General features: G+C 48.8%; 1 protein-coding gene and 1 long non-coding RNA gene across 4 annotated transcripts in view; one reads left to right on the top strand and one right to left on the bottom strand.

The window, feature by feature from the left end:
• Positions 1 to 329: 329 nt before the first annotated feature.
• SPRY4 (sprouty RTK signaling antagonist 4) lies at positions 330 to 15,223 on the bottom strand. Of its 3 annotated transcripts, none has more exons than XM_003900287.4 (2): positions 15,018 to 15,223; positions 330 to 5,011 (listed from the first exon to the last, which is right to left on the bottom strand). In XM_003900287.4, the coding sequence occupies exon 2, from the start codon at positions 4,962 to 4,964 to the stop codon at positions 4,065 to 4,067; it is 900 nt and encodes a 299-aa protein (XP_003900336.1). In that variant the 5' UTR covers positions 4,965 to 5,011; positions 15,018 to 15,223; the 3' UTR covers positions 330 to 4,064. The 3 variants fall into 3 exon arrangements, with proteins under 3 accessions (XP_003900336.1, XP_009207554.1, XP_009207555.1); XM_009209290.4 differs by lacking the exon at positions 15,018 to 15,223 and adding an exon at positions 6,837 to 8,190; XM_009209291.3 differs by lacking the exon at positions 15,018 to 15,223 and adding an exon at positions 14,063 to 14,826 and having other exon boundaries at positions 341 to 5,011.
• LOC108586608 overlaps positions 15,209 to 25,986 on the top strand; it is a 29,843-nt gene continuing 19,065 nt past the window's right edge. Inside the window, exon 1 of the long non-coding RNA XR_001904135.2 lies at positions 15,209 to 15,541. This is a non-coding gene — a long non-coding RNA (uncharacterized LOC108586608). The remainder of the gene's footprint in view (positions 15,542 to 25,986) is intronic.

A 25,986-nucleotide genomic window follows, 5' to 3' on the forward strand; every position in this document is an offset into this window, starting at 1 on the left:
AGGGAGAGGAACGGACAGGTCAGCTGACCCTTTTCCCCCCTCTACCTCTTCCCAGTTTTGAAGCTTGGCTGTCCATCTGCAGCACACTCTGGTTTAGGGGACAGCTTGCCTAGGAAGGAGGCTCTAGCAGCTCCTGGCAGTATTTGGCTTCATAATGAAGAACAGCTTTCCTCTGATGGTTCTATGGTCATCCTAGAGAAGGGAGAAGGGACTGCCCAGCCCACGACGCCCTATCTTCTCTTCCCCTTTCAGTAGCTGCTTATTCTCAAACTTGAGGCCTTGCTGGGTGAAGCGGTCAGGGAAGTGAACACACAAACACACCAGAAACAGCAGTCTCATGTATATTTAACAATATATATTTATATATATTTTCTAAATCAGTACATTCAGTTTTTAACTTGTTTTTTTCTTCACAAACAGAAGAACTCTTACAATAGTAGACTTTCTAAAATAAATACTATTAAAATAGAGCTTCAAAATAAATATTCTATACAAAGAAAACCTTCTGTGGCAACTTTGTGGTGGGGTGGAAATGGGCTACAGTGAGGGGGAAATGAAGTCGGGATGTGGCGGGGTGGGAGCCTCGAGCTTTTCTGTTTGTAACATGAAACCAAGCTGTGGGACAGTGAGAAGGGAAAGCAAGGCAAGACACCGCACGGTTACCCACAGCAGAAAACGGCAATGCAAGATTCATCATCGACTGTCACAGTAAGCAGAGAGGGCACAAAAATGCTTGTCAAAGGCATGAACCAGAAGGCTGGTGAGGCTCACAGGATGCCCTAGTGAATTGTACAGTGTAGAGCTGTGCTGCCCACGCCCGCCAGACACTTCTTGGGACAGCACGGAAGAACGGGATGCTTCAAGGTGACAGTCATCCAGGTTCAGGTGCAGATCAACACTTTCTACGTGTGCCATCTTGGACAAGTCATTATCTAGCTGGGCCTCACTCGAGGTATGATGGCGATTGACAGACTCCACAGGGCTGAAAGAACCAGCCATGTCTTCCATCTCAGCTGTGAGGGGGTGTGTACCAAAGGAAGGGATTGGTCTTCACCCCCTTCCTGCTTGGGAAAGCCTTAGCTGTGCCCATCTTTTATCTGGGAGGGCTTTGCTACCCAAGACCCAGTTCCCAGGGTGCTCGCGGAAGCGCTGTCCTTCATAAACACGGGCAGCCAAAGCCCCCTGGAAGCTTCCTGGATCCCAGCTGCCCCTAGAATTAAGGCAGAACCCCCAACCACCACCCCAGGTTTAACAGGGGCGGGAACTAACCAGCACTTTTCAAAAAAGGTCAAGCCGAGGCACCATCCAGCCGAACAGGCCATTGGTGACAGGAAACACACTCAGCCAGAAGCAGCTACACATGTGTGTCGTGTCTCTGAGTGCTGGGTCCCTCAGTGGCTCTCGACTGGCCCCAGAGCTGGGGAGGGTCCACAGGCAAGCCAGTTTCTTCTTCTTTTTTTTTTTTTTTTTTTAATTTTTGCCAAGAAGCTGAGAAAAACAATGCTGAGGGATTGCTACACAACCAAGCTGGGAGAACCAAGGATGGTTCCTTCGCTCCTTCCCATGACCACCGAGCACACGAGGCACTGAGGTGGACTCTCAGAGCACTCTGCAGACATCCATCAAGCAGGTTGAAAGCAAACCAAGAAGAACAAGCTAGAACAGGGGCAGGGGGAAAAAAAAGAAAAAGCAAACCAAAACCCAGAAAAATCCGTGTTTACAAGTATGTACACAAAAAGTCAGGGTTCAGGAGGTCGTGTGCCAGGAAATAGGGTCTCTGTCGGTAGACAGTCAGTGTGGGGTAGGGGGGTGTGTGTGTGTGTGTATGTGTGTATACACAGCTTACGTAAATCGACTCTCCACAGAACGGGTGTGTAGACCACCAAGATCACCAAAGTGCAACTGGGTCAAGTTTCCCATGGAGACAATTTGAGGGAGGGGCCCTGGGCAAAGTTCTGAGGCCTTGCAGAAAGCGTGCACATGTGCACTATCAATTTTGGGGCCACCTCATCTGAGGAAAACCATCTCCAGTCCCTTCAGTACACTTCTGATACATTCAATTCATGTAAGTGGTTGGCCGAATGTGTTTCTTTCCTACCACTCCCTCTGAAATGTTCAAGAACATCCATACATCTGTCACAACTGTGGCAAGGGTAGCTACATGAATCAGCCTTGGAAAATGCAGATGCAGTATTTCACATTCGCCTTTTACAAGCTAGCAAATGTTACATAAATAAAGCGGAAAATAATATGACCCTCCCTTCCTCCAATCAATAAATACCTATGGTTACAATTAACTTACTCTAAATCATAAGATGTTACTACTAGTCTTCAAGAAGGAAAAAAGAAGTCCTTGAGAAGCATTAGGTGCATGCCTATCATAGCTACCCACCTCGCTACCTCCTTCCTGGAGGCACCTCTGTTCCTACAGAACAAACTGGAAATGCTACGGACACTCTGCCTCATGCACTTCCAGTTTCACCTGGGGTAGCTCTTCTGACTCAGGCCATGCCCTCTCATTAGAGGGGAAAACAAAATACCACACACAAAGCAAAAACCCCACACAACAGCTGGGGAGGAAGGACCAGATACACTACAGCTTTTGCATGCAACAAGTACCTACCCACTGGACGTGCTGCACCTTCTGAGTCCTTTAGCACCTTGAGAGAAACGGTTGCTACGTCTTTGAGGGCTGTCGGGAGAGGGTGGTGTGGCTGTGCACAAAAGCAGGGCTCAAACCCAGTGGCCCCTGGAAAAACCTTTCCCCTACCCTCTCCCCCAGCTCTTCCAACTCCCCTGCTGGGGCTTCCTAACACTAAAATAGACTCTTTTTTCATCATCTCTCTATTTACATTAAAGATACAGACACATCACTATACACAAAAGGCTATGACAGTGAGCAGCAGAATCAGAAGAGAAGAAACCCAAACCCAGCCTGGCTCAGCGGTCATTCTGCCAATGGGAGGTGCTGCCTCTCTTCTTTGCTGTTAAAATCCTCTTGTTGATGGGGAGGGAAATTGTGTTCCTTGAGGTTGCTCGCCCCCAGATTTTGAAATCAGCCCTTCCTGGGGGTGGCCCAAAAGGAAACAAGTTTTATTATTATTTTTTTAAAACACTGTTATCATCTGGTTTAATTATTCTATAAAAACGTAGTGACTGGATCCAGAGACCACAGCCTCAGACTCATTGGCAAAATGATATTTGGTCTCGCATTTGCCGCCCTGGCTTCCTCTACCCATATAAAGTTTCTGGAAGGGATGTGAGTAGAGAGAACCCGGGACACGTAGTAGGCAGGCGAGTCTGTGACTCGGTAAGAACCGAAGGACGGTGTGGTGAGCAGAACACCCCCAAGAGTTAGTTGATGCAGTTGGAAGGGAGACGTGCACTGAGCAGTGGCTCCTAAATCCATCCTGTGGCTCCGGGGAGGCAGAAGGAGGCTTGGACTCACTGGCCGTCCTCTGTTCTCAGTGGCTCCCAAGTATATACAATAGGAACTGCTAGGGTGTTCTACACCTTCCCCAAGACATCAGGGACAAAATGGGGTGGAGTGAGATGGGGGAGGAGAAGAAGGTATAGAAAACTCCAAGGGTCTTCTTTAAAGGTACCCTGGTACTCAGTTAACAATTCCTCCCAGGCAGCTAGCTCCTGTGAGAGCCAAGACAATGGAAAAGAGGGAGGGTGGTGGGGGGAGGGAAGGAGGGAGGGAGAAGGAGGGGTTGGGAAGGCATTCAAGCAGCTGCAGCTTCCGGATATGTGTCCACATCTGTGTTCCGTCTTCTGAAAAAGAAAAATTCCCCCCAAAACCACACCCTGCCCCTGCATTGTCTGTTTGACACAAAGTTCCAGGACCCTGAAAAAAGAGCCCCAAAGTGCTTCTTCATCGTCTTGGGGAATACAGGGTAGGTGGTGGTGGTCTCTGTATTTTCCGAAGCTGGGGGTAGGGAGTGGGCAGACTAGCAAGGTCAGCCTCAGAAGACTAAAACCTCTGACCTTGCTGCAGTCTTCTTAGATGTCAGAAGAGAACCAGGTTTCCAGGCGGAGCACTGGGGCTTCGACAAAAACTGTCAGAAAGGCTTGTCCGGCCTGCTGGTCTTGGCATCCCCACTGGCTGCTTTGCAGATGACGCTGTTCGTGTGCTTGCAGCGGCAACCAGGGCGGCGCAGTCGGTCGTAGCCGCGCTGGGCCAGCTTCACGCAGCCGGTGGCAGGCAGGTAGCAGAGCAGGCAGGGTAGCACCACGGAGAGAGCACCCATGAAGGACCAGCGAGCGCAGCAGTTGGAGCGGGAGCAGGAGCAGGGGTGGTCAGCGCAGGAGCCCTCATCGTCCTCATTCGTGCAGTGGTAGAAGATGCCCTGCACCAGACACATGCACGTGCCATAGTTGACCAGGGTCTGGGCTGAGCACAGGCACTCCTGGTTGCAGACCCAGCAGGAGGGCAACGTCCGCGGGGACGCACACTCCTTGCATTTACACTTCCCACAGGCCTCGCACAGCAAGAAGTGCTTGTCCAGCTCGGATGGGACCGCCGGGCCCTTGAGGTCCAGCGGCTTGCAGTGGACCACCTTGGGCTGGATGCGCACAGCCCTTGGTGAGGCCTGGTCGGCCACGGGTGGTGGTGCCATGTGGTCTAAGAGCCGCTGGTCGGAGGATGTGCTGCTGCTGCTGCTCACAGAGCTGGGGCGCCCGCTGAAGGAGATCCAGTGGTGGGTGACATCCTGGTCACAGCGGGCGGGCGTCGGGGCCAGCTCTGGGGCCCCACCCCGGGTCCGCTTTGGGCCGGTGGTGGGGGCCAGGCCAGGGTTGTCTATGTAGTCGTTCTCCACGTGGCTGGTCTTCATCTGGTCAATGGGTAGGATAGTGAGTGGGTGCTGGAGCCGGCTGTGGGACATCCGGCTGTCAAGAAGGGGCTGGACCATGACTGAGCTGGGAGTCAAGGGGGCGCTCTGTGGGATCGGGGGCTCCATAGGGCTGGAGGTCCTGGACTGTATGGAGAAACAGGCTTCTAGGGGCCCTGGGGGTAGGGTGGGGAAAAGGAAGAGAGAATGGATTCCAGGCATCAGTATGTGGCCTGCTAATACCTCACCCCCCACCCCCCATGAGGTCCTTGGGAGCCACCCAATTGAAATAGGAACTAAAATCACTGTGTGGACTTTCCAGTGACTTCCAACCTTAGATGATTAATAATGACAAGTAGTCAGTGGTGGAAATAATACTTACTGAGCACTTAAGACGGAGGTGCTCTCCTAAGCACCATATACATTAAGTCTTTGACTTTATGATAAGCCTAAAACGTAACTACTATTATCCCCCTTTTCTATTTACAGAAAAGACATGTTCAAATTAATTTGTCCAAAATCACACAAAACTATCCAAAACTATCAGTAGCAGGACTCAAACCCGGGGAGTCTGATTTCATTCTCTTAGTCACTGTGAAACATGCTCCTTAGTTAAGATACATAGCTCAGTGGATATAAACACAGGATCTGGAACCAGACTCAAATTCGATTCTCACTTTGGCCTAGCAATATTGCTATGAATGAGTTCTTTCGTCTCTGTGCCTTAGGTTTTGGTCTTGTCATCTGTAAAACGGGCTCTTGTGAGGATTAAATGAGAAAATACTATCTATTACCTAGCATATTACCTGGCATGCAGCAACAATTTATCGCTGCCCCAGGAAATAAGCTGAGATCTCCTGAGCACTTATAAGCACTTTCCGCCAAGCACTGTGCCAGGTACTGGGGACAATGTGGTGAACTCAACAGACACCTCTGGATGCTCCCGTGGACTTTTTCAGCTGGATTAACAAGCCCTTTATTTCAGATATTCGCAAGAGAAGGACTGTTATCTGACGCCTGCACATCCAAGATATTAACTTATTACTACCACTTCTTAAGAGCAGCAACCTGCAGTGGCTAATAATCCCTAGGTATGTCAGCTTCTGACAACTTGGATGGGAAATCCTCTCAAGGGGCACTCACATCACCCATTTCCAAGTGCTGAGCTGAACATTCAGCCTAAATGCTATTTACTAGAATAGCTAAGCCAACCCTGGATCAGTTTCTAATTTCACCGAGAGAGTGCAATTTTAAGTTGGAATCCAGCCAGAGATTCAACTGCAGTGCCTGACACGGAACCCCAGGAAGTCACTTAAATCAAAGAGCGGAAACGGCTTGGTTCAAATTTAGAAAGTGCACATTGTTTTCTATTAGAAGTGCCATTTCCTTGCCTGCTGACCTTTACAGTTGGAATTCTGCTGGAGATCAATTTAAAGAAATAGCAGCAGAAGGCCAAGACCTCTGCTCAAGGGGACACAATTTGGAATCCAAGGGAAAGATTACACTCTGGGAAGATTCCACCCCAATCTTAAGAACCCCAGGGAATGGGGAGGAAGGATAGAAGAGAAAGGTAAGTCTTTAAAACAAAACCAAAAAAAGGTCATTGGATTAATGTATTCTGGGGTGGGGTTTTAGTAAACGCTTTTGCATTTACTAAATTTGCATCAAGATGCTAATGATGTTCTCATTAGGAGAGCTGATCCTGCCCCTCTGCTGTTTAGGTTTATCTAGAACCTGTCTAAAATAAAAAGCTAGCTCTAGATGAAAGTTTATGAAGGGGATAAAAGGGGGCTATCCACAGGGCTCCAGTCTGTATATCACTTACACTGCTAAATCCAAAAAGCATCCAGTCTTTTCTGCAAGGTTCAATGCTCAGTCAACTGGTATTTCCCATTCACGCAGGGCATCAACTATTGGCTTTGCTCCCATGGCCCTGCCTATTTAAAAGGATGCTGGTATTTCTTTACACGCTTTGTTTTTCCTGTCTTGGAGAAAGCCTACCTAGTGGCAGTGCCTGCCCCCCATGTTGTTCTCTTCGGATGAAACCAGAGCATCGAATTGGTGACTTCCTTGTGGCAGAGTTTGCCTTAAGTTTCTGGCAGGTCTGCCACCAAAGAGTAGCCACTTGCCAAAGCAGCCTCCCGTGGAGATCCTGTGGTTAGGGCTGGAGAGAGGGAATGCAAGTAAGCAACTATGGAGAGGAGTTTTTCCAAGGATCAGGCTGATGACAGGGTAGGAACTCCAGGGAATGCTACCTCAGCCTGCCCACTTACTGTCAGTAGGGGTTCCAAGGCCTTGCTTCTAGAATAAATGAGTTTGGGGCAAGAGGCCAGGGTTAGGAGCCCAAGGTCCAGCACTGAGGACGGTGCCTGGAGGAAAGGCCTAAGAATAAAAAACACCATGGATAAGATTCTCCAGCACCAGCCAGAAACCTCACCCCCGGACAATGATAACATGATTCCCTTGTTCCAGAAACCCATGTCAGGAATATTCAGGGTCCTGCCAACACAATGTAGGCAGCAGTTTGAAGCTTCTATTGCCCCATATAGTTGGGTTTTGTCTCTCAGGACAAGGATTGGGTCTGGCCATGCTGTGGGAGAAAGTAAAATACTCCCTTCCCTTGAGCAGATTTTTTTTTTTTTTTTTTTTTTTTTGGTGAGGTTCTTTAAAAACAGCCACATTTCCTACAGATAAAGCACAAGAAATGGGCAATGCTCAGAAATTTTAATAGGCCTTGGAATCAGAAGGCAGATTCCCCAATTCATGGAAAAAGTCCCACCAGGAAGCCAGGATGGGAGCAGCCACTGCAGGCAATGGGGATGGATGTTGGCATTCACAGGCTCCCATAACCCTCCAGAGACAGCTGTCAACATCTGGGCCTGCAGTTGAGGCCAGACATGGGGATGGGAGCTTGGCCCACGATGACTCGGCTCTCTGGGGATGATGCAGCATCCGATGGCTCCATTGGGCATATTATAAAATGTATCTTCCCTTCCATAACCCTGATGTAGTAGGATTCCTTTCAACCACCAGCTCAGCAAAAACCAAATCAGAGATCCACTGCTGCCCTCACCCCTCACCAGCAGGGACCCTCCAAGAACCTCTGCTGAATTTATTTGGCTGACAAAAACAATTTTCTGAGCTGCCTATTTAATAACCCCTCAGCACAGCTAAATGATGTCTCAAAAAAAAAAAAAAAAAAAGAAAAGAAAAAAGAAAAAGAAAAAGAAAAGAAAAAAACAAGGCCTGGCACAGTGGCTCACGCCTGTATCTCAGCATTTTGGGAGGTCAAGGCACGCGGATCACTTGAGGTCAGGAGTTTGAGACCAGCCTGACCAACAGGGTGAAACCCTATCTCTACTAAAAATACAAAAATTAGCCAGGCGTGGTGGCAGGCACCTGTAATCCCAGCTACTTGGGAGGCTGAGGCAGGAGAGTCACTTGAACCCAGGAGGCGGAGATTGCAGTGAGCCAAGATCGCACCACTGCACTCTAGCCTGGGTGACAAAGCAAGACTGCGTCTCAAGGAAAAAAAAAAAAAAAAGAAAGAAAGAAAGAAAAAGAAAAACCAACTCTCAGTTGATTTGGTAGATCAATCTCGACTCACTGAGAAACACCCGCCCTCCACTCTGAGCAGTGCTGACAATCTTAAGTGCAGGTTTAGTATATGCTCTCTGCTTCCCCTGCAAGAAAGTAAGAGATTTATGATGTAAATAGGAGAGAGGAGGCTTTGCCTCATTTAGGCAGTTTGGAAGATACTGATGGCCAATTTGGAAGACACTGGACAGAGAAACAAACCCAGCACTCCATTTAGCCAAACACCTCTATCAAGTTTAGGTGGTACTCTTAGGAACTGGCAAGAGGGAAGGGACTTTTACCTCCACTCAACCTTCTAATAATAATAAATAATAATTATGGAAGCAGCTAATATTTATGAAACATTTCTTGGTGCCAGGCTCCGTGCTAAGCCCTCGGTGATTTATTTTCTCATTTAATTCTCACCATACTTCAAGAGAGTATCCATTTTACAGAGAAGAAATGGAAGCACAAAGGGTCATAGAGCTAGCAAGTGACCAGAGCAGGATTTGAACCAAGACAGCAGAGGCTTCAGAGGCTGAAATATTAATGTCTCCGCCCTGACTTACAATGACTTGCAGAAGCCCTCCATAACCTCTGGGAATTCATGGGAAGGCATGAAAGTGCCATCACTTTCAGAACCATGGACTCCTCCAGCCCTCACGGAACATCATCAGAACATCCTAGGGCTCTGCAATGCAACCACCAGGGAAGGAAAGCTAGATGGGCTTACATCAGCCTGAACCCCAGGGAGAGGAATTTTCAGTGTGGAGAGTGAAGACTGGGGGGGTTTGTAATCTCTCTCATTCAAGGAAGGCTCAGAATTCAAGTTCTCTTCACTTCCAGTTTAGTGTTATGTGCCATCCCCCTGTCTTAAAAGTGGTTTCATTTTTAATTTTCTTTTTTTTTTTTGAGATGGAGTTTTGCCTTTTTTTGCCCAGGCTGGAGTGCAATGGCATGATCTTGGCGCACGACATGCTCCGCCTCCCAGGTTCAAACGATTCTCAGCCTCCCGAGTAGCTGGAATTACAGGCATGTGCGACCATGTCCAGCTAATTTTGTATTTTTAGTAGAGATGGGGTTTCTCCATGTTGGTCAGGCTGGTCTTGAACTCCTGACCTCAGCTAATCCGCCCGCCTCAGCCTCCCAAAGTGCTGGCATTACAGGTGTGAGTCACCACATCCGGCCTCATTTTTAGTTTTCTTATAGTTGAATGGATTTCACTTGTAGGAGTTTATTACAAATCAGTCCCCAAAAGGAAACCCTGGGGTGGAAAGCAATCTCTACTCCTCCCTACCTATCAAGTTGAACTTAAGGGTCCCTAGGGTACCTTCATTGATGGGGCTCTCCCTGGTCCAGGTCTGTGAGGAAGGGAGGGAGCCAGGGCACAGAGAGTCCTAGAATACTGAATCAGCAGGATATCAAAATCCCTAGAACACCCAACACTGTATTTGCTGCTTGGCAGGTCTGGGAGCCCAGAGCCAGCCAGTCTGACACTCACTGCATTTGTACCTGTGGGGAGGGGGCTGAGCATCAGGCTGCAGACCGCTCAATACCGGCTGGCTGAAAAGAATCAAGAGGCATGTTAAATGTCTGCACAACTGAGCAGGATGCCTAATCCCACCCACTCACACCCTCCCCTTGACTTACTCTAGTGAGGTGAGTTGGGAAATATTGGGAAAACCTGACAATTGTACTTTGAAAGCTACAGGTCAGCTAATGACAAACTGGCAAGAGGCTGTGAATGAATGGGTAGTTTGAGCCCTGCCCCATTCAGTCTCAGCGGGTTATTTCAGTGAAGGTTGTTTAACCCTTTAAACAACTCAGAATAAAGGTCTCTAGGCTGCCAGAGAGCCTGCCCACCACTATGGCTTGGTTCTTTGTGACACTATCCCAGTTTAGCTAATTAAGCTACAACCATATGATGACTTATTACTTTAAAAGGACTTTAAAAAGAGGGGGAGGGATGCTGAGGGAAGCAGAGGACTTGCCCCTCCCTATACCCTACAAAGAAAATCTCTGCTGAGAATGGCCCCAGTGGGAGAATAAAGCATTTGGGCAGCTGGATTTGTCTGGGAATCCTTCTCCCATCTCCCTACCCCCAGCACCAGCACTAAGAAGCTCACCTCTGGCCATAATCTGTTAGAGATCACAAAAGAAAATGGTTGCTTTTCATCACTTCATCCTACCACCAGTTACCAGTTCCCAACACTCTTCTTCTCTTCCCACAACCAATCAGCTGAGCTCCAAAGCCGAGCACACGGAATGGTGGGAATCTTGCTGGACTTTGGGCTCTTTAATCAGCTTCAAGTTTTTGCTTCACTGTATTACTGCCGTAATTGTCTGCCCAGATTCCCATAAAGAAGGATTAGAAGCCAAGAGTCAGTAAAGAAGGAGTCAGAAGGAGCCTGTTAACCACTGGCATGGTTTGGGAACTATTGGCCAAGTCCAGGTCTGGGTGGGACCAGAACCCTAGACTCCTAAGGCAGGGCTTCCTCCCACAGACACTAAGATATTATTATTTGTCTCCTTACCCTCCACCAAGAAATGAACTTACAATAATAGATTTTAGCTTACTCTTGGGACAGGAGCAGGAAACGACTTCCCCTTCCCCCAACCAGAAAAAGAAAGACTACTGACAAGGGAAACCACTCTTCTGCAAGTGGCCACCTGCCCCGAAGGGCCCCTTCCCTCCTCTGCTAGATCCAGCACATCTGTGCTCCCTCCCCTGTGCCCTTGCTTCCTTCACTGACTGGGGCCTGTCCTTGGAAAGAACAATCGTGATCACAGCTGAACTGTGGAGTCTCTTAAGCCCAGCCACATGTCCCGGATACATTCCCCAGCCTTGTCAGCTGTCCGGATCTGCAGGGTGGCCCCAGACCCCTGAGAGCCAAGAATACCCTCCCTCTTACATCATGCAACACCCCACACCTCCTGTGCAGGAAGGGGGCACCCTTAAAACCAGGCCCTCCTCCTAGGAGCTCAATAATAACAATGAGCATGGCCCTAGTCCCGGCCGCTCACTAGCAGTTCTGCTGGCCCCCGTCCCCTTGGGAGGAGTTTATTTTCTCTACTGTGCAGATGGGGAAACTAAGGCCATGCTTAGCAGGTTTGCCTAGTCACTCATCTGCTCTGTCCAGGTCCCTGGCTGGGTCTGGAAGGGGCAACACAGCTTTCCGAAAGCTGTTCATTCACCTTCCCCTGGCTCTTTTGAAAGAGCAAAAATATATTCTAATGAGTTACTGTTTCTCCTCTCAGGGAGACAAGGTTGGCCATGAAATAGAACCTTCTCCACTCTGGCCATTTCCCTTCCTTAAAAACTCTGTCATGTCTACATACAAAACCCCAAGTTTTCAACTTTATCTCCAAATTCAGAGGCCTGGGCAAGAATCCTTAGCCAGGTTGTCATCACAAGGGAACTGCCACCTAAGTAGAGGCCAGATGACAAACACTCTGGATTTAGAACCAAATGGAACACCATGATTCTCCAAGAAACACTGGACTTTTCTGAATAAAGAGGGAGGGCTCCTTCCTAGGCCTCCTTGGCACCAACGCCCAGGCCCTCATTAACAGGATAGCCCAAGGACAGAAAAACACTGTGGGGGCCCAAATCTGGGAGCTGTAAGATGTCACACCATGAGACGTTCAGCTCTGGAAACTGGAATCCCCACATATGGTACCACAATATTAAATCCCAGAGCAACACAGCTCAAAGGTCACTTCTGGAAGTATTAATGAGTTTTATTCCTCTTAATTTTTAAATCACCGATTTTCAAATTTGGCACTGAAAGACTGCTTTCATTTATTATCCACGAAAGTCAGCCAAAGCTCTGGGCACAGGTTTACCAAAGTTGGGGCTGGTGTCATGGGTGGGTGTGAACTGGGCAGGACAGATTTCCAAAGAGCCACATCTCTCCATCAATTCTGGGAGGATGCAAATAAAAATGACATGTGAGACTGGGCGCGGTGGCTCACGCCTGTAATCCCAGCACTTTGAGAGGCCGAGGTCGGCAGATCATGAGGTCAGGAGTTTGAGACCAGCCTGGCCAACATGGTGAAATCCTATCTCTACTAAAAATACAAAAATTAGCGGGGTGTGGTGGTGCACACCTTTGATTCCAGCTACTGAGGCAGGAGAATTGTTTGAACCTAGGAGGCGGAGGCTGCATTGAGCCAAGATCGCGCAACAGCCCTCCAGCCTGGGTGACAGAGCAAGACTCTGTCTTAAAATAAATAAATAAATAATAAAAAATAAAAATAAATGAAAATGACACCCGTAAGCTCCAAATATCCACCTGTCCACAGCCTCTGCCCTGCTATGTGTTCTGTCTCCTCCCACCAGCCCCAACTAAAGCTTTAGTGAGACGTGGCCATTTCAGAGGGTGATCTGAAAAAGGTCGTGGGTCTGGGCAGGAGGGCTAAGGGCAAGAGGGCATTTACACTCCACCAAAAGGGAGTGACTCCCGATAACCAACAGATGCCTTTCAAGTCTCCTCACCGTAGCTGACCAGTATTTGTCCATTGAGATTTCAGAAATCTGCTACTAAAATCCCCACCCTACACCCGTAACTGGCCACGGGGCTTGGTTGGTAAGTGTGTGTGCTGTTCACCACATTAGGATTTGCTGGAGCCTGGCGGCACGTGAGGATCCTCCCAAGGGATGGGAAAGAGGAAATGTGATTTCACACTGGACATCTCCACTAGTTCTTTCCCACCCTTCTAGGAGACAGAGAGGGAGAGATAAAGAGAAATCTTTAACCGCAGCCCTGCCTCTCCTAGTCCTCCTGACACCCGCACTAAAAAAAAAAAAAAAAAAAAAAGCTGAAAATTTCAGAGATGTTTATGCTCCATTTGTGTGAAGATCTGGAGAACTCTAAACATTGTGAAATTCACCAATGCAATATTGGGTAGGGCCTCAGGCCAGACTGAGCTCATTAAGAAATTGATAAACCCACAGTTCCCAACTTCTCTGAGCCTTGTACCTTCCAGTTTCGAATCCCCAGAGGCTTGTCAGAGAGGCTAGTGCCTCGGTCAGCTACAGAGACAGACAAGTGCTTGCTCCTGCCCCTCTGCAAGTTCTTTGGCCTCCAGTGTGTCTGGCCTCTCCCCAAACTGGAGAGAATCACGCCACTGATTCGGAGGCAGGAAAGAGGGGGCTGCCACTAGGTTTGGTCACCCCACTGTACACTCTTCTTTCCAGCACTAACCGCACTGGGGGGTACCGAAGCCTTGCTGCGCCAGAAGGCGGCCTCCTGCCCTCACAGAGGCCTTGGCAATATGGATGCCCCTCCAGCAGCTGGTGAAAGAGGCAGCCAGCAGCTCCCTGCTCTGCCTACCATCTAGCCCTTCCAGCCCATTTCGCCTCTCTTGTCCATCCTTCAGCCCTATAAGCCATGCAACCATTTTCCGTCTCCCTTGCCTCTTCTGCCCACAACCCCCTGCCCCCAATCAAGGAGAATTGAGAAACCGTCTTCTTGCACAAGAGTAGCTACTGTCTAAACGCTTTTTGATCGTCTGCATGGAGGGGGAACTGGGCACAGCCTTGGACCCAGTGATGGAGCCAAGCTCTAGCTGCCCTGGCTAGCCAAACCCGCCCTCACCCTGCTCACTGTCCCTGGGGTCTTAGCGATTCAGAATTTTTCAGAACGTACCGTCTCTATTCTCTTCTCTGTGATGTCAAGCCTGGTACCACCAAGAAGGAAGGAGGGAAAGTAGGAGCCTTATCTCTCCTACGTTCGCAACCTCTTCCTCCAGCTCCCACACGCCTGGCGTTATGTAAACGCACCTTCAGCCCCCACCACAGCCCTAGCGCGGCCTGGGGGCTCCGGGGCCTGGCACGGCTCGGTGCCCGGGGAGAGGGAGGTACAGGGTGGCCGAGGAGCCTCAGGCCCTACAGAGGCCAGGCAAGAAAAAGGCAACTGCAAGGCAGTTGCACAGCATAAAATGCGGCAGCGGAGCAAAGGTCAGACGGCGAGGAACCGCCTCGCCAAGGAGAGGGAGCAGAAATGCCCAGTCCTGAGCCAGTCCCTCGCTGACCATCGAGGGAGAGGCAGAAGGGGAGGGAATTCAGTCCGTCACCGCTCCGAAGAGAAAGGAAAAAATCTACGTCGAGCATAGGCCGCTACGGCGGGCTGGGAGATACACGGCAAAGCTGGCACCGTGGGCACGGAGCTGGGAGTTGGGCGAGCCGCCCAGAGCGAGGGCGCCCCCCGACCCAAACGGTGGCTCCTGACCAAGCCCAGAGCCGCCCGTTCCAGCGTTCGAGGCGGATGGTGGCAGGAGAAGGAAAGAGGCCAGGCCAGAGGCAAACTCCCGGGACACGCACGGGGCTTCCCGAGTCGCAGAGGGCGGGGAAGCCGGGCTTGGCAATGCCCAGGGGTCGGAAACGGCGGTGCCAGGCTGTGAACACCCCCGGCGCCGTGCCGGCCGGGCCGAGGGCGTCAGGGAGCTGCGGCGCACCGCAGCGACTCAAGGAGGCGCAGGCTGAGGGAAGGAACACTGAGGCGCGCCTAGAAATAGCGCACCATTTGCCCCAGCCCAAGGGGGGAGTCGCGTCGCCGCTCAGAGCGGGGCAGTTTCAGATCCCAAAACCGGCCATGGACTTACTTTGAGGAGCTGCAGGGTCACAAGCATCGCCCCACGTCTGTCTAAATCCTGGAGCCAGAGCAGGCAACCGCCGCTGTACTCGCAGACGCCGGCCGGAGGAACCGGCAAGGCTCCCTGTGCTCCACAGCGCCAACTCCGCGCTGTCAGCTCAGCTCGCTACCTCCGCGGCGATGTTGCAACCACTGCCTGGGAAAATGGCTTTTTTATGAATGGGAGGGAAGGGAGCGCCAGTGCGCACGCGCGCCGTTCGCGATTCTATGAATGGGTGGGCACAAGAGACCGCGAGCGCGCATGCGCTGCGCTCCATTTTTTATGAATGGGGGGCGGGAAAAGATCTTAACCCGTGATTGCTGGGACTGGCTCAAGCTCCACCAGGAGCCGTCGTTCTTTTACAAAGAGGGGTGGAGGTTCCAGTGGAGGTTGTTATTGCCTTTTTTTTTTTTTTTAATGAATGGAGGGCGGCGGCGACTGCTGCAGCTGGGCCAGCTGCGCGGGCTGCACCCCCTCCCAGCCTGCGAGAGGAGGTAAAGGCCACCTTCACGCCACTGCGGGCCTGGGCAGGAACCGTCAGTGTCGCTGGGGGGCGGGGGGCGCTGCGGCCTCCGGATCCCGGGATGAGAGCAGGGTGGGGGAGGACATACCTAGATCTGGGGATCTCTGCCTCCCGCAAGCAGTCAAAAGAGGGGGCTGGAGGACCCCTACTGGGGGCCTTCTCTTGCTCTAGACCAGAGACGCCAGGCGGGAGGGATCTTGAAGCTGCGTTTACCAAATATTAAGAAAATGTCCATCATCCGTATCAAAGGGTGGGGTGGGGATTGGTGAGTGAATCTGATTCCTTTTCCTGAGGCTGAATCTCTCGTGCGTGCTGGCCGCCCCTCCCCCCGTCTTGGGTGTAGACAGTGACTGGGCCCAGGCCTCTTCCGGCTCCAGTAGCCCCCGGGGCGATTCTGGCAATTCAGCCAGAGGAAGCCTGGCCCTCGCCTCCCAGCGTTCCCCCCGCCCCAGTGCAATGTCCGCAGTGCCCGGGCGTCTGCCCGCCCTCTGCCGCCCTAGCTAGGTGTCCTCTCTCTGTCCCAGTCGGTTTCCTAGCCCTCACAGGACGCTGGCCTGAGGAGCCTCGGTCCACCGAAGGCCCACGGCCCTTTGCTGTTGTAGGCGCCTTTCCCCAATATCCCCCACCTCTCGCCAGCCTCCCCTCCGGGGAAGTGGGAGCGGCCGAGAACTGGCCAGGTGGATGGGTGGAGCCGGCCGCGCCGAGGATGCTGCCGGGGTGGCCTCAGGATTAAATAACAACGGGGCTCTTGAGCCGCAGAGGAAATGGAAATGGCTGGGGATCCTTTCTTTGCTGTTAATGATGGTGGCGTTGGGGGGCGGGGGTGAGGATCTGCTGAAGCCGGTGAAAAGAAAAGACCCCGCCATTAGGCCTGACTCCAGGAAGACGGAGAGCCCTCGCGGCAGGCCTTGCTCCTCCCTGGAACGGAGGAGCCTCTAGCCTCCGGGAAGTCCGGGGCAGGGGGTGGCTTTGATGCGTAGATAAGAGCAGAGGCTTGGCCCTGAGTCCCTTGTAACGTCTGTCTTGCCGCTGTTCTGGCCTCACGGGGAGATTGTGTGGCAGTCTTTTTCTTCTACGCCACTATAGGATTGTGCTTGGCTGTTGTCAGAGGAACCAATGAAAGGCTCCCAGCCTAGGGCTGAAGTCTGGCCTAGGGCTGGGACTGGGACTGGGACTGGGACTCTAGACAGGCAGCCCAAGGTCACCGAGTCCTAGTCTAAAATGTCTTCTCACCGTTCGGACTCACCTCTCCGTGTACTTACCCAGCTCCTGAGGGCACAGCAGACTCCCCTAGGGAACCTCAGCCTTCCTTTCAGGGGCGAGACTTCTCTCTAAGAGCAAGAGAACTCTCGGCCAGAACAATGGGTGCAGCTGTCCAGGACTTCCCTGTAAGGGTGTTGAAGTTCAGTTTCGCTCTCTCTGTCAGCTCTAGAAACTGAGGCCAAACTGCACCGGGAAGAGCTAGTAAATTGTAGCACAGATTTTCTAGATCTTTGCAACCTGGCTCTACTTTGCTACCAACCCTTCTCAGCATCACAGACCTAAAATCCTGTTTCTTGCATGTCAGTTAAGCATTTCAAACAATGAAAGTTGAAGCAGTAATTTTCCAGCTGGTGCTCACCCATGGCCCTTGCTGAAACAATTAGAAGGATGGGAATAGATAAATCTTAAATCTATGGCAGAATAGGAGGATTGGAGGAGCGGGGGGGAGGAGGTTTGCTGTCCTGTTTTTCTTTATTAGAGAAACTCAAGAGACAGACAGGATTACATTTCATAGTCTTTCTCAGCTTCCCTGAAAGAGAATTCAAGGAGACCCCAGTCTGTGTTGAGGAGAAGGAGGAGCTCCCAGTCTTGAGCTGGGAGGGGCCTCTGATGCTTATTTAAGTACAGCGAGATTCAGAATGTCTAGGAGGGCTCTGGAGGTCATATTCTGGTTGTGCTTGGAACGTAAGCTGAGGAATGGTTTGGAGCAGCAGTTATGAAAAATTCATTCATTCATTCATACATTCATTCCTTGATCGATTCTGTAGTGGGGCCTGCCCTGACTCCTGAGACTCAGTGGTGAGGGACAGACAGCCCTCCCTGCCCTTGCGAAGCGCACAGTGTTTTGAAAAGACAGACTGCAACATGAGGTTATAAGTGCTAGGAGGGAAATGAGCTTTCTCTGGGGTATGTTGCTTGCCGGGGAGGTGGGGGATGGTGGAAGGAGCTGATTCTGATTTGGTCATCAGGGAATGCCTCTGAGAGGGCGGCTTCTAGTTGTGAGTTGAGACCTGAAGACTGAGAAGTGAATCTGAGGGAGGACTGGAGAAACATCTCAGGCAGAGGGAGCATGGGTGGAGGCCATGTGCGGGAAAAGCCTGGCAGATTGGAGGCACTGACAGAAGGCCTCTGTGGCCACAGCTTTATGAGCAAGTTTGAAGTGAGCCTGGTGAGGAATTCAGATGTCATCCTATTAAGGATTTTAAGCAAGGTCTGACACATTCTGATTTGTGTTTTAAACCTCTCCAGCAGCCCTGGGGCCACAATTTAGGGGGTGAGGGGACAGAATGAAAGGTGGTTGGGGAATGCAAAGCATGTGCTCCATTGCAGGGTGAAGACATATTCCTTCTTTTGGGTTGGGTGGCCGGTAGGCCTGTGCTGGATTTATTTTTCTATTTCATCTGATTCTGTGCATTCCAAAGCTACTCTATGTCCTCCCCAGGTATAACTTTTCTGCTAGAGGCACATCCTAACAACTTTGCATTCCTGCCAGGGCTAATGACAATCTTTTATCCTGACTCCAATAAAAACATCCTCACTCCCGTCAGATTGTGGCCAGGGGAGTAGAGTAGGTCCAGTTCTGAGCTTTGGTCTTTTATTAATCTCCTAGCCTTGCTAGGACCTGGAAGATGAGTTAGTGTGATTGAGGAGAGGCAGGAATTCCAATTCAATGACAGTCACTTCTGGAGCACTTACTGTGTGCCAGTCCTATGTGCAGCATGTTTTCATATGTAAAATTTTTTCAAAAAGCTGGGTCTTGATTTTGTCACCTCTCTTTTGCAGAGCAGAAGTTCAAGCCTCCATTTTAAAATTTTATTCCACAAAAAATTGTTATTTTTTTGTGTGTTATTTTTGTGACACACTTCTCGTGTCAGGCATAGTGCCAGCTGTTAACAGTTATAGTGAGAAAAGGGACAGATACAAATTTTGCTCTTATAGGGCTTACAGTCAGTGGTGATGCCACAGGGAGGGCATGGAGAGATGAGGATGGCATGTGCTTTCTTCCTGCAATCTCCATCAGAACCCCCATTCATTTGTGTGTGTTCAATTGACATTTCTCAACCTTAGTAAGTGTTAAGCAATGGAAGCAAAGGCCCCCCTACCCAAACAGATTATCTTCTTCCACCTATGTAGAAATTCTGGACTGCTACCATTTATAGTCAAGTTTGGGAGATAGACATTAAACAAATAATTGATCAAAGAATCACTTAATTACAGTTAACATCAGCAGTGCATACAAAGTACAGAGAGCAAAGGAGGGGGGCACAGCCTGAGGCCCTCAAGAAAGTTCCCCAGAGCTCAGATCTGTAGAATACAGACTCAGCCAGACTAAGCTCAGTGGTAGAAGGCCCAGAACCAGGAAGGAGCCTTGAGGACCCTAGTCTTTTGAGGAAGAGAGGATGTGTCAGAACAAGAGGTTAGAACTCTGTCCTGGCACTACCTCCTAAGCTTTCTGGTTCAGCGTTTCAGCTGTTTCAGCTTTGCGGCTGAACAGCTTGAAAGACAGATGGACAGGCACTGCCCACAGATTGCTAGGGTTAAATCCTGCCCTTACATGCTCCATAGTCTCAAACAAGTTATTCAGACTTTATGTGCCTCAGTTTCCCCATCTATAATATGAAAACTGATAGTAGTACTTACCACAAAGAGCGGAGCTTGAATGCGGTATTGAACATAAGGCACTTAGAACAGTGCCTGAGCCAGGCATGATAGCTCATGCCTGTAATCCCAGTGCTTTGGGTGGCAGGAGGATCACCTGAGCCAAGGAGTTCAAGACCAGCCTGGGCAGCTTAAGGAGACCCCCCCAACTCTACAGAAAAAAAAAGCAAAAACAAAGCTGGGTGTAGTGGTACATGCCTGTGGTCCCAGCTACTCAGGAGGCTAAGGTGGGAGGATAGCTTGAGCCAGGGATATTGGGGCTGCAGTAAGCCGTGATTGAACTAATACATATTAGATGATTATTCAACATATACAGTTGTTCTGATGTAAATAATTAGAATTTCAAGAGAAGCTCATTTATCTGGGTGCATCAAGAACTCAGAGAAAAGCAATCTAAAAAAAATTTTAAAGTCTTTACTAACAAAGTTAAAACAATTATACTGCAGTTGTCATCAATATTTTAACTAGAACAGTTTTTGCAGGACAAAAGCATTTTGAGGTTGGGCACGATGGCTCATGCCTGTAATCCCAACACACTGGGAGGCTGAGGCTGGCAGATTGCTTGAGTCCAGGAGTCCAAGAACAGCCTGGGCAACATGGTGAAACTCTGTCTCTGCTAAAAATACAAAAAGTTAGTCAGGCATGGTGGCGCATGCCTGTAGTCCCAGGTACTTGGGAGGTGGAGGTGGGAGAATCACCTGAGCGTGGGAAGTCGAGGCTGCAGTGAGCCAAGATGGCACCACTGCACTCCAGCCTGGGTGACAGAGTGAGATCCTGTCTCAAAAAAAAAAAAAAAGTGTTTTTAATTGTGTGGTTGGCTACCTTAAATAGTTGACCAAAGGGTTGATTTTAACCAAGACCAATATATGTTTGAAGAGTTTCAGTGGTAGCAGGTAGTGTGATATAATGCTGAATGTGTATGCTGTTGGTTCTCTTGAATCTCTATAAGGGGGGGACATGTTAAACACTTGGTGACTTGGCATAATTCTTAATCTCTTCAAGCCTTGACTGTAGGAAGGGAATATACATAGCATCTACTTAGAGGGTTGCTGTAAGCACTAAATGGCATGATGCTTTTCAAGTAACTTAGCTCAGAGCCAGGTGCGTAGCTATTTTTGTGGTCTTCTAGTTGTTTTGTGTAACAGGGAAATTTTAAAGATTTGAACTTGGCTATGGTAACACAGGTCACTAGTTTCCTTTTCCCTGCCCTTCCTCCAAGACCCCTGGTTTTCACTCATGAATTTCTATGGCACAGTTCAAATTTGCATTTGTTGAAATTCACATTTAAATGCAAGCACACTGTCCATTTCAGATGTGAGAGCTAAATCCAGAACAGCCATTGTGAGCAGTGAATATGAAGAATAAAACAAAACAAAACAGAAAAACCCCATAACCCATCAGTGGCCAAGAGTAACCCCCTTAGTCCTTGCTTGCAAATCACAGAAATTTCCTAGTAACCTTGAACACTCAGATGTGTCAGTGGTTGGCAAACTCTGGCTTTGGGAACTCCATAAACGGACTTGGCCCAGGGTACCGCCACTTAGTTTGTTTAGAGATCTTAGGCAAGTTACTGATCACTTAGAGCCTCAGTCTTGTTTATATAATGGGCATGATGATTCCAACCCATAGGGTGGTTCAGTAAACACCTCATAAGTGTCTGTGTCCTTTATATAAAAGAGTGGGACCCTCAGGAGAAGCACAGGGATAAGGAATGCCCATCTGGACTTATCTAGATCAGCGACTTTCTGGAGGCCTGATCTTGGCTTTCACACTGCATGGGAGAGATGGGGGCTGGGCCTCTTTCTGACTTGACATTTGTGTTTTGGGCCACCTTTACTACTCTGGCCTCCATTCATGCCACTTCATTTGGTCATTCATTCATTCATTCAACCAATATTTAAGCCCCTTCTAGATACCAGGCACCATGCTAGACCCCAAGGACACAGCAATGAATGAGTTAGAGGAATCCCTTGCTCTCAAATAGCTTAGTCTAATGAGGGGAGCATATAAAATTTAAACATCCACTGGGCGCGGTGGCTCACGCCTGTAATCCCAGCACTTTGGGAGGTAAAGGTGGGCGGATCACCTGAGGTCAGAAGTTTGACATCAGCCTGACCAAACCTTGAGTCACGACTCATGGGATGAATCTCCATTTGCGTAGTGATTAAGCGTGCAAGTCTTGGAGTCAGCTAGGCTTGGATTAGATTCTCACTCATCTCTACGTATCTACTACCTCTGTGACTTCAGGCAAGTCACCTAATGTCACTAAGCTTCAGGTCCTTTATCAAATAGTGTAAATATGGGAGCGCTCATCTCATTGGGTCTTCAACCCATTCCTTTGTTTGAGAATGTTTATGGAATGTCTACTGGACTCTGTTTCGGGCACTGAGAATTCAGAAGTGAATAAGACAGATAAGGCTTTGCTCTCATGGAATGTACATTCTATTTAGGGGAGAGGGATGGTAGTTAAACAAATAATTAAGATCATTTCAGATAGTGATACATGCTCTGGAGGTATCAGGGGGCTGTGGTCAAGCAATGAGGTGAGGGTGGTAGGGAAATCAGGGAGGTGATGGCTGAGCTGAGACTCAAATGAAGGAACAGTGCTTTACACAGAAAGGCTAGCTGGTGCAAGGGCCTGAGGCAGAAACAAGCCTGGTGTATGTAAGGAGCAGAAGGAAGGTTCATTTTGCTGGAGCTAACTAGCCAAGGGAGAGGGCTGTTTGAGAAACGCAGTAGAAGAGCCAGGTCATAAGGGACTTGAAGGCCGTGGTTAATAGTTTGCATTTTAAGATCGATGAAAAATCACGGAACGGTTTTAGGCAGGGGACCAATATGAGCTGATTTCCACAAAGATTTAAAAGAGATTTTATATATATATAAATATAAAATCGAGAACTTAGCACAGAGTCTGGCACAGAGTGATGTTCAGTATATGTTAGTTGCTGCTGTTATTATTGTTTTTTATTGTTTTTTGTTTTTTGAGACTGAGTCTTGCTCTGTCGCCCAGGCTGGAGTGCAGTCACTACAAAACCGCCTCACTGGTTCAAGCGATTCTCCCACCTCGGCCTCCGGAGTAGCTAGGACTATAGGCGCGTGCAACCACACACACTCAGCTAATTTTTTGTATTTTTAGTAGAAATGGGGTATTACCATGTTAACCAGGATGGTCTCGATCTCCTGACCTCGTGATCCGCCTGCCTCGGCCCCCCAGAATGCTGGGATTACAGGCGTGAGCCACCATGCCCAGCTTACTGCTAATATTGTTATTATCGATGCCTTTAAAGAGCCTAAAAATCTTCATCCTCTTTAAGGATAGGAAGCCAAGGCATAGTCATTACCATCCACGTGTAAAGCCAATCAAATCAGAGAACAGGATGCAGATTTTGTTAATCAAAGGAAATGCTTTTGGTCCTTTTCCCAAGTGTGAATTTTAAAGCTGAGGGTTTCTCTATGGTAGCAATCATCTGGAACCAACTAAACTTCAGCCCCACTTTGCCAAAATGCCTGGAACTCAGTCACTTAGGTGCCATTGCCTATGGCCCCAGCCACCATTTAGGATCCTTGAAAAGGCTCTTGATTGATTGTTCAATCCAGCTGCCTTTGCTCTGGGTCTGATGGGCCCAGATGGGGAGGGGCTCCCTGTCCTCCGCCTTGAGTGCCCACCAGGTTTGCTGGGACGCCTGGCGAACCTGCCATCGCTGACTTGGAGGTTCTCCCACCATGTTCATGTCATGAAAAGCCCAGGGGCTGTTTTTATGTTTCAGAGAGGCTCTTGAAGGAAGCTGCCCTTAATTCTCTCTGACCCAGAGAAATGGAAAGTGAATAATATGTGGGCACAGTGGCTCACACCTGCAATCACAGAACTTTGCGAGGCCTAAGTGAGAAGATCGCTTAAGCCCAGGGGTTCAAAACCAGCCTGGACAACATAGCAAGACCTTGTCTCTACAAAATAAATAATGCGAATGAATGAATGCAAGCTGTGTAATGAAACTGGGATAAGCTTCTTGGGGTATATAGTATTTGTTTCGGGACAAAGTGCTTTACACCTGGTGAGGATTTTTCATTCCTTCATTCATCAGTATTTACTGAGCTTCTGCTAGGTGCCAGCCACTGTATAGCAGTGAGCAAAAAGGGTGCCATTCTCACCCTCATGGAGCTTCCAATCTAGTGGGACATACATGCGTCAAATAATTGCACAAATATGGTCAGGTGTGGTGGTTCACATCTCTAACCCTAGCACTTTGGCAACATAGCAAGACCTCATCTCTACAAAAAATTAAAAATTAGCCAGGCGTGGTGGTGTGCGCCTGTAGTCCCACCTACTTGGGAGGCTGAAGCAGGAGGATCCCTTGAGCCCAGGAGTTCAGGGCTGCGGTGAACCATGATTGTGGTACTGTACTCCAGCCTGGGTGACAGAACAGGATCTTGTCTCTAAAAAAAAGAAAAATTAATTGCATAAATATAAGTAGAAAATGACAACAACAATAAGTCTTCTGTAGGAGAGGCAGTAATGTTCTAAAGGTATATAATGAGGACAGGGTTGGAAAAGTTTCTCTAGTAAGCGACATTTCAGCTCAGAGCTAAAAGATGAGTGGTGTTAAGTGGGGTTTGGAGGGTGGAGTGAGAAGTATTCCAGGCAGAAGACAGCATATGCAAAGGTCTTGAGGCTGGAGGGATCATGGTGAATGCAAGGAAATGCAAAATCACCAGTGTGACTACAGGACGGAAAATGAGGTGGACCCTGGTCCCAGGAGGAGCTAGAAATATGGGGGACAGGGCCCTTGCTGAGGATAGATCACGAAAGGCTTTGGAGGCTCTCTCAAGGATCTGCACTTTTATGCTTCTCGAGGACAATGGGATGCTATTAAAGGACTTGAAGCTGTGGATATGTGTGTAAGTGTTTATGTTAGGGGATGACAAGATCTAATTTGCATTTTGAAAAGCTCATTCTGGCCACAGAGTGAAGAATGGCTTGCAAGGACCGCAATGGGTTCTGGTAAGTGCCCATCCACATGCTGCCCCTTCAGTTCTAGGAGTGATAGTGGAACCCTATTGTTCCTGGTTCCAGGGTGCTGCACCATCCCTGTAGTTTCCCTACACTCTGCGAAGTATGTCTATTATGTTTGCAAATAGTTTCTTTATCAAATGACCTCTCCTCAAATGACCACATTTGTTCTGCTTGACTTTATGGAGAAATTATATAGGCTGGAAAAAGCAAGAGGAAAGTTTAGCAGTCATTAACCCTAACTCCTTTGTTTTGCTTGTGATACACATGTATTACTGGATTTTGTTTCCTAGCAAGTCGGACAAGCTTTGTCTTTTCACTATTTTCACTACAGTGGAGTACGTTTCAGTTTGCTTGTATTAATATGAATATTGAAAATTATCACATTAGTCAGATTTCTTTCTACTCTTTGTCGTGGTTTTTATTTTTGTGTTTCTTTCTACTTTCCTGTCTTATGGATTGGGCTTTTTTTTTTTTTTTTTTTAAATCATCTCTTTTTTTCCCATTGCCTAGGAAGTTACAGTCTCTCCATCTCTTCTTTTAGTGGATCCTCTAGATATTTAAAAGTTAATCATAGGCCGGGCGTGGTGGTGGCTTATACCTGTAATCCCAGCACTTTATGAGGCAGAGGTGGGTAGATCACTTGAGGTCAAGAGTTCGAGACCAGCCTGGCCAACCTGGTGAAACCCCGTCTCTACTAAAAATACAAAAATTAGCCGGGTGTGTTGGCAGGTACCTGTAGTCACAGCTACTTGGGAGGCTGAGGCAGGAAAATTGCTTCAACCTGGGAGGCAGAGGTTGCAGTGAGCCCAGATCATGCTGCTGCACTTCAGCCTGGGTGACAGACCCCCTGTCTGAAAAAAAAAAAAAAAATCAATCACAGTTTCTATCCTCCTAAAGAATACAAGGACCTGGCCAGGTGCAATGGCTCATGCCTGTAATCCTAGCACTTTGGGAGGCCATCCAGGAGGGAGATCACCTGAGGTCAGGAGTTCAAGACCAGCCTGGCCAACATGTTGAAACCCTGTCTCTACTAAAAATACAAAAATTAGCTGGGTGTGGTGGCACGTGCCTGTAATCCCAGCTACTTGGGAAGCTGAGGCAGGAGAATGGCTTGAACCCAGGAGCCTGAGGTTACAGTGAGCTGAGATCACACCCCTACACTCCAACCTGAGTGACAGAGCAAGACTCCATCCCCACCACTGCCAAAAAAAAAAAAAAAACCTGAATACAAGGACCTTAAATTGCATTAACTTCAATCTCTGCTGTCTCCCTTTACCTCAACATATACACGTTTATATTCTGTAGTCCGGTGTTTTCATTCTTTTTTTTTCTTCCCTCAAGCCAGATTAGACAGTATTAGTGTTTCTTTATACAGTCAGATTGTTACTAACATTTACTCACAGAGCTTCCAATCTCTTTTTTCACTGTTCCTTGTTATAAGAGCATATATCTAAGACTGACATCCTTCTGCCTGAAATTCATTG

The sequence above is a fragment of the Papio anubis genome, chromosome 5 (genome assembly GCF_008728515.1).
Source record: "Papio anubis isolate 15944 chromosome 5, Panubis1.0, whole genome shotgun sequence".
Classification (NCBI taxonomy): Eukaryota; Metazoa; Chordata; class Mammalia; order Primates; family Cercopithecidae; genus Papio; species Papio anubis.

Bases quoted from the DNA above. Each gene is read 5' to 3' on its own strand.
- SPRY4 (XM_003900287.4), bottom strand. From the start codon at position 4,964: ATGGAGCCCCCGATCCCACAGAGCGCCCCCTTGACTCCCAGCTCAGTC.